The following is an 8,914-nucleotide window of genomic DNA, read 5'->3' as shown; positions in this document are numbered from 1 at the left end:
CGGAAATAACAAAGTCATTAGTCAACAACTTGTGCTAATTATAATATTTATTATTAATTTTTTAATCAATAATTATTATTATATTTTTTTTTTAGAGTGGAATCTCTTTTAGATGAGTTAAATTTGAAATGATTTTATAGGGTATATTTAGATAAACTTTTTTTATAAATATTTAAAATAAAAATAAAAATAAAAATAAAACAATATTCATAAATTAAAACTAGTGTATACATAAATTAAAAAGTTTTTTTTTAAAGTTAATGTAAAATAATTTCTATAAATTAATTTCAGTTTATAAGAAGTTTGTTTTATTTATTTATTTATTTTTTACTTGAAGTATTTATATGAACTTATAAATTAAGAAACTGAAAAAATTATCTCTCATAAAAAAAACTTTTTAAAATATTTAACAAAGAAGATTTGAATATAAAGCAAGCATATGCGTGAGATAAGAGAAACAAGAAATCATACAAGAAATTTTTGTTGGTTTGTTTTGCCTTGAAAAACTTCTTCTTGTACTTGATATATCAATTATTGTTTTATTATAATTTATAAAAAAGTTATAAATATTTTTTGAAATCTAAATAATATTTCATTTACCTCTCTAAGTAATTAATCACTCCAAATACTCTTTTAAACAAAAAATTTTCAAGCTTCCTACTAAAATCACACAAAAATTTGATTAAGAACATAATTTATTGAATTTTACCGTCTTGTGAACGTACACAAAAATTTTAGATTTAATTATAGAGATTTACAATATGTACAAGTTTGGTAATTAAGGATTAAAACTTAAGGAACTTAAAAGAGCAAATTGAAATTGTTAAGTTGCAACACTTCTCTTCTCTCTCTCCGTGTATATATATATATATATTGTACATGTATTTCTAGAATTTACAAGCTTCAAAGATAGTTGTTGAGATTTAAGGAGGTTTCTTTCCTGTTTCTTTCATGGTAGAAAGAAGATGTTTCTTGGGATATTAAATCATTAGATATTTTTACTAACTAATTAATCACTTTCATCAAATGTTGACTTTTAGGAAAATGATACATTTATTATTTATTTAATTTGTATTTTCGTGAAATAAAAGGAATATGTATTTTTTTTGAAAATATTTATTTTTCTTATCATTAAGTTATAAAAAAATTTTAAATATTAAAATTTTATTTATTTATAGTTATAATATTTCTAAAAAAAATAATATTATGCTTTATAATAAATGCTTTTAATATTGTGTTTTACACACACATATATATATATATATAAAGATTTAGTTATTCCAGTAAAAAAATTTATTTAAATTTAATTTACTCAATAATTTATATTTTATATCAATAATTAGATTATTGAAATCTAATGTAAAATATGTGTTATTAAATGGATAAATTTATGTAGACTTATCCTTATTCCATGGATCCTATAATTAATATATATATATATATATATATATATATATATATATAATTAAATTAACTAATTAATCCATCATTTTGCATGTTATTTAGGATATTTCGGATAGTGGAGTAGCCTTTAGTGGGATAGTTTTCTTTCCTTTCTTGTGAATATCAATTATGTTTAAAATACTGTTAAAAATATTTTCTAATAAAAAAATTGAATTTTAGTACATTTTTTTTTTGTTGACATAGGCATATCTTATATCACAGGGTGGAGTAGGATAGAATATTAGAATATGGACAAAAGTCAGAAACCGAATCGAACACGTTAAGATTGACGTGTAATCGTATATATATATATATATATATATATATATATAAAATAAAACTAGAAGGCTCCATTGTTCACAGAGCAGATACGCATAAAATAACTCATAAAACAATTTTATAATAATATTCTTTTATATGTTTTTTTCTTTATCACTAATAAATATAATAAATAATATAACAAAGAAATAAATACAAAAATTGATGTTATATAAAATATTGTACATAAAAAAAAAAGTTTGATTTAGTTATATTGTATTAGTTAATATTAGTTTGCAGTTAATGTTCATATAACTAATTAAAATTTTAGTGCAGTCAAAAAAATTTAAATTTTCGCTGCAAATCATTTTTAAAGTGATTATTCAAAAAAAAAAAAATCATATCATATATATCAATTTATAATTGGATGAAAAAGTAAAGTATAGTATGGTTACATTACACTACAAATACACCATAATTAAATTCATCAACTTACACTCGATCTAGTTAAGTAAGAAGAACAAACAAATTTAGTTGCAAAGGATTAACTTTAATTTGTTACCTTCTTGCATGTCAGCCACGTGGAAGACCAAGTACTCGAAACCTGTTGGTACTTTATGTACTAATCTTTGCTACTCCACCTCTTTACCACACTTTAATTCATCAATAGGTGTTTTCCTTTGGGACTCAAAATCACCATGGGCGCATTCAAACTTGGTCTCCTTCTTGCACTTGTCTTTGCTTTCATATTATTTTCAAATCCAGTGCTGAGTAATGGTACTTTCTTTCACATCTCCTTCTCTCATTTGCTTCATTATTATTTTCATATTCTGCACCTCTTCAAATAAAATTGTTTCAGTTACTTGAACTATCTTAATTAGTTATGCATGAAAAATTTAATCAAACTGCATTATACCTTAGGGTCCTGATTAGTGATTACCATAAATTAATTATGTTTTTCTTTGTTATAATCCTGTCATACTGTATAAACTTGTGACTTGCTTAATGAAACTCTTCGATCATGAATCTCATTACATAATGTATATAGTCCCATGACTTTGTTGTTTGATTGTATCACAGGTGCAATTAATTGTTTTGGGCTTTTGTACTAGTTTTCTGTTAATTATCAGTAGGGTTAATGATGTTATTTGTTCTTGTAAAACTGTCATAGTTTTTGCATCTAACTTTTAAAACTTGTACTTTTCATCCTTCATTTTCTAAATACCAAGACTTTCCTCTTTCATTCTAGTTTTGTTAAGTTTACTGTTCAATTATTTGGTGATTCTGTCTAACCGGCATTCTAGTCATGCATGCAACACACCAATTTTGCTTGTCTTGTTAGATAGACGCATCATTGACAAAAGTTTAGGTATTTCGATGAGAAAATTGTTATTTGTACGACAAAAAAAAAAAAAAAAAAGAAGAGAAGTTTGTAATAGGGTTGTTCATAGTTTAGATTTTTGAAAAATCCAAACTAAATCCACCCATTTAATGGATTACTTAACTGAACCATTTTTTAATATAGTGAATTGGTTTGGTTTATCAAAAAATCGATTGAAACCTATTCACTATGTAAAATGTTTTTGCAAAGTGGGTACAACAGATTAGATTTTATAATTTGGATGAATTGGTTTTGGGTCCAAATTTGGATGAATTGATTTTGGGTTGATTAGGATGAGTTTGGATTTTTTTCCCACACCCCTAGTTTGAGATGTAATAAATGTTATGATGAGAGGAGATAGGAAAAATTATTAGGTGGGCCACAACTACACGAGTTGGTTAATTTCTATACAACATGTATTTAATAGAAAATTATGTTCTATAAATTGTTATATGAATAGCACATCTCTTTGGATAAAGGAGGGAATAAAGGTAAAATAAATTTATTTATTTTTTGTCAATTTTACAAGCACCATCATCCCTTATTAATATAATGTAAGTATCACAATGTACATGGTTTGGTTTGATTAGATAAGGAGGACAGTGTATTTAAGGGAATCAATAGCTACAGACAGACAAAGAACCTGCCACCCCTGAATCGAGTTCCCAAGGCAACTTGTTTGGCTGATGAAGTTGCAGATGAAATAGAGGACATGCCCTGTCAAAATGTTAATCAATTCTACCCTTCATCTGTTCCTGGTGGGAACCTCAAGATCCCAAACTTGCAGAAGCATATAGACAAATGTGACATCAACATTAACACCACCACTGATGGGGTCATTCTCCCCGTTTGTGTCTCCAAATTGGAACCAACCATTGTGCTTTCAAATTACACTCACTCTGATCAATATGCACAGTTTCTCAACAACTCAAAGTACACTGGGGCAGGGCTTGGTTCTGAGGATGATTGGATGGTTCTTGTTCTCACCACCAACACTACCACGGGAAGTTTCACTGCTTCAACTTCTGTGCATGCTACTGTTGCTTCTGTGAAGCTTTTGTTCTTGGCTTTCATGCTTGTGCTCATCAACTACTATTGAGCACTTTGGTCTTTCTTCTATGCTTCATTGTGTGAACACTTTTATTTTGTACCTCCTTTTGTGTAAATGTAGTGTGAACTTCATTAGCAGTTAATTTGTGTGTTGTTATTTATCTAGTTTTTCTCTAGTTCCAGTAATTTCCCACATGATAATCAGCTTGTATCAATGGTTTAAGAAAATGATCGGTGAACATTTCATTTTTCTCTAGACAAGACTCCAATCGAAGACTTTGCCAAAGAAAAAACAAACATGTTCTTTGAACTAAGTACCAGTTGGCTAATCAATTAATTTTCATCCCTTCCCCTGCTTCCTCTTCTTTCCCTAATAGTAAATAATCCTGACTCCTGAGAAACATGCATGATACTTTAATGAAAAAATTCTTATAAAGTTTGCAAGAAGTCCCTTTAATTGGCTTATTACGTGTAACCCATTAGTGTATAAGCATTTTTTTTCCTCCTTGTTTCAATGCATGGATGTGTATGGTGATTTTATTCAATCCGTGAAGATGTCGTTCCCTGTGGCTTTAATGAATAGATAGTAGACAAATTTCTGAGTCGAAGAGATTCCTGAAATGAGTTTTTGTTTCTCTAAACAAAATCTTTTCTTTTGAGTTGAAGAGATTACTGAAATGTTTTTGGTTTTTCTAAATCTAGCCTTCCTTAATATGATCCATTCCGAGTTGTACTTGTCTCTATCTTTATAAAAGAATAAAAAAGTTAAAATGAGTTTTTCTTTTAAAAAACAAATAAAGTCATCTTATTCACAAGTTTAAATTAACTTTTAAAAAGTTAAATAAAAAAAACTTCTATAGAAACTAAAGTGCATTATATTATTATGAAAATTTTTATCTAAATAGATTTATATTAACTTCGATTACCGATTTTTGTAAGAATTTTTTATGCACTCTAGAATATTAGGAGTACAATTTTGCATTAAAAAAATGAGTTAATATATTACTTAACATCCATTATAATAATAAAATTATTTTTTGGCAACATTTGAAATGTTGCCTAATTTTATATATATATATATATATATATATATATATATATATATATATATATATATATATATGCGTGCGTATTAAGTTTTAATTAATTTTATAAAATAATAATTTGATTTAATATAAATATTGTTATTATTTATATTTTATAATTTTTAATCTTTTAAAGTTGAAGACATCATTAATTAGTCACTAGTTGAGTATCACATTATAATTATATATATTATTTATGTGATATTTATTTATTCAATATGAAACTTTAATTTTGATAAACAATTAGAGATTAAAAAATATATTTTTTATATGACATTTTTTTTTATTCATGTGAGACTTTAATTTTGAAAATAATAATATTAAAAAATAATGTTATAAAAAAATATTAACTAAATCTATAATAATATTTTAACAATTTTTAAGGTTAAATGTAATAGTCATCGTTGGTGAGTCTTAATTTAATTGGGTTGATCAAGCTCGTGGGTTTTTTTCTTCTTTTCCTTCGATCTGCATGTTTCTGATTCATGAAAGCTCATGATATATACACCTCTTTTATTTTTTTTAAAAAAGAAATTCTTAAAATATTCATAGTTTTTTAATTTTTTAATTTTACACCTCTAACTTTTAATTTTTTTTTTTTTTTTCACACTCCTCCTTCCTTCTCTCTTTTAATTTTCACATGCACCATTTTGTCATCTTTCAATTCCTCACTTATTTTATTGAGTAGTTTTAATTCTCTCGATTTTTATATTATTTTCTTATTTTCTCATCTCGTTCACTTTTTTACATGCACTCAGCTTGAAGAACTGGTACTCAATAACATTGTAGGTACATGCAGCTTCCTTGACAAATTTTACCGAATTAGACACATTTTTTTCTTCTAACATTTCATTTCCTTTCACCCCTCCAAAAACCTTAACATTAAGTTTAGTATTATGAAAAAGACATTTTCACTATTCTGAAGTACTATGTGAGATAGTGAAATTAATGTTTTGAAAAGAACATTTTGAAGAAGTGTTTTTCACATAATTATGAAAAGTGCCTTTCGAAATAGTAAATTTGGTGTTTTGAAAACTACTTTTCAGAAGTGTGTTATTTTACATACTTCCAAAAAATATTTTCCGAAATACTAAAGTTAATGTTCCAGAAAACATTTTTCATAATAGTAAAGTTAATGTTCTGGAAAGTACTTTCTAGAAGTATGTTATTTTACATAATTTGAAAAATACTTTTTGAAACACTAAATTTACTATTCCATAAAGTACTTTTCAAAAGTGTGTTATTTTATATAATTTCGAGGTACTTTCTAAAATAGTAAATTCAATGTTACAGAAAATACCTTCTGGAAGTATGTTAAAAACTCAATTTTGAAACTTTCTTTTGGTAAAATTATTATTCCAAAAAGTACTTTCTAAAACATTAAAATTATTTGATGTTGTGTTTTAGACATGTAAATAAGAGAAAAACTGGAAGAAAAAAATGTATATTTGACTCGATATTTTTGACAATGTCGAGAAAGTTACACTTGCCTATAATGTTGTTGAAAACTAGTTCTACATTTTAGGTGTATGTGAAAACTAAAAGGGAGGAAGTAGAAGATAATAGTGAAAAAATTGAAAGAGAAAGAAGAAGAGAGTAATGTAAAACTAAAAAAATTTAAAACTACCTATCAAAATAGGTGAGGGTGGAAGAAAGGTAAGGAGATGCGTGTGAAAACAAGGGAAAGTGTGTGGAAAAAAAAGTGTGAAATTAAATGTTGAGGTGAAAAATTAAAAAATTAAGAATATTTAAAAAAAAAATTTAAAAGAAGGAGGTGTAGCTATAAAAAAAAAGATGCATATATCATCGATCTGTATTATCTTTTCATTTAAGCTTCGTTTTATTCACTACATATTTAACGTCAACACTAGCAAAGACATAATTTGTTGTACTGGCGTCACTGATATTTTGGGCAATTCAAATTTTTAATCACTTCGATCGAGTGACTGCACTTTCATTTCATAAGAAAATTTCTTTCTTTTCTCGGCTGAACATTGTCTAAATACTGTGTGATACAAACTTGTAAATTCGTATGCTAGAATGTTTTAGAAAAGAATTGTTAAAGCCTGCAAACTATATCACACTCCTTGCTATCAAAGGAGTAAATTCTCACATATGTTCAGTAACAAAGTTAAATTGTTGTGTTTCTAGCTATACATAGCTTATGCTTTAAAACACACCCTTTACCATTGATTGCAAGTGGCTTCCGATGAAAATTAAGTCCATTACTATTAGAGCTGGGAAGTCATTAACTCCTATCCTTTAGTTTGTCAAGAATTAATGATTGCATCACTCTTGCTTAAAAAAATGCAAATCATCATCATTTCATCATTTATATATAACTATGTGTCTATTTAAATAATCATCTCCCTAAACACTTCTAAAAGAGTAAAATAAAAAATAAATAAAATTATAAGCTAAAATTAGTTTATGCATAAGTTATTTTTAGTGAAGTCTTTACTTCTTAACTTTTATAAAATTTTATTTTTAACTTATGCATAAATCAAATAGAAAAATTTATTTTAATTTTTCTTCTTATTTATCTCTCTTCTAAAAAATTTTATCGAAACATGCACATATTTTTACTGCATAAAGGATATGGTTCTTTTAACACTTGACAATAGAAACTAAAAGAATACAATTATTTAAGAGTGGTTGATTATTGAAAAAATATTAACGACAAGCAGATTATTTATGTAAGCTGTAACACTTGAAATAATACACAATGAGTACAATAGTTATATCTCAAAAAGCAAAATTGTTACTCATCCACCTACCTATTGTGCAAGGGGTCAGGAGAGGAAGGCACTACTCTATTAACTGCAGCATAAGACCCTCCATTTGTTTCATTTGTAAAGCTTTCCCTCCATGTTGAAGAAGACTTCTTGAGAACATGTTCCACTTCTTCTTTTACCAACCTAGCACCCAACACATGATGATTCAAAACTGAAATACTTAGTAGTATCAACAAGAAACACCCCATTTGAGACCTTGGAATTGACATCACTTCACTACAATTGTCAACCATCATGACCTAACAAACCCCTTATGGCTTCTATATTAAGGAAATTAAAACGAAAGATATTATTCAAGAATAGGTGTGTGGAAAGGGAAGAGAAGGGAGTGTCCTCAATACTAGTGAGAAGGGGAAGGGTTTATGAAACAAAAGTGTAATAGACACATGAAGGTTATGAGTTATGACTTGTGCCTTATTTAGTATGGTGAAGTTTGAAATGGAGGGTAGGTGTTTCCCCACCTTCGTGTGTAAAGCATAGCATTATTATTCATAGTAAAGAAAGGGACCAGGGACTGTAGAGAACAAATGGTCAAGCTCGTGCTTCAGTTGATGAGTAATATAAGTTCCAATATCGATCAAGTCAGAGTTAATAATGTTTGACCATCTTTTCATGTACATATTCAGTGTCCATGTAATTAAACCAGACCCGACATATAATATAAGGACGTTTCAGAAATCAGAACTTCCTGAGTTTGTGCATTGATGGTGAAATATGTACACTAACACTATGTCTATTGCATACCAACCAACCATTCCTTTATCAATTATTAAACATTTATGGCCAAGGATAATCGTTTAAGCAAATTAAAACCATTTGTAGATAAACTTCTTTTGTAAGTATTTCTATAAAAAAAATTATATATAAACTAATTTATAAAAGTTTTTTATATTAATTTTTCA

The 8,914-nt window shown here is 26.9% G+C and overlaps 1 protein-coding gene across 1 annotated transcript; it reads left to right on the top strand.

Annotated features, from left to right (window-relative positions):
• The first annotated feature begins 2,330 nt into the window (after window positions 1–2,330).
• On the top strand, window positions 2,331–4,293 carry LOC109797158 (putative GPI-anchored protein At3g06035). Its single transcript, XM_020357097.2, has 2 exons — window positions 2,331–2,478; window positions 3,673–4,293. The coding sequence occupies exons 1-2, from the start codon at window positions 2,400–2,402 to the stop codon at window positions 4,179–4,181; spliced, it is 588 nt and encodes a 195-aa protein (XP_020212686.1). The 5' UTR covers window positions 2,331–2,399; the 3' UTR covers window positions 4,182–4,293.
• The last annotated feature ends 4,621 nt before the right edge of the window (window positions 4,294–8,914 follow it).

This window comes from Cajanus cajan, chromosome 6, assembly GCF_000230855.2.
Source record: "Cajanus cajan strain Asha chromosome 6, NIPB_CcT2T_4, whole genome shotgun sequence".
NCBI classification, from domain to species: domain Eukaryota; kingdom Viridiplantae; phylum Streptophyta; class Magnoliopsida; order Fabales; family Fabaceae; genus Cajanus; species Cajanus cajan.
The sequence above is the reverse complement of the archived record's forward strand: the minus strand, read 5'-3'. Positions and strand labels throughout refer to the sequence as shown.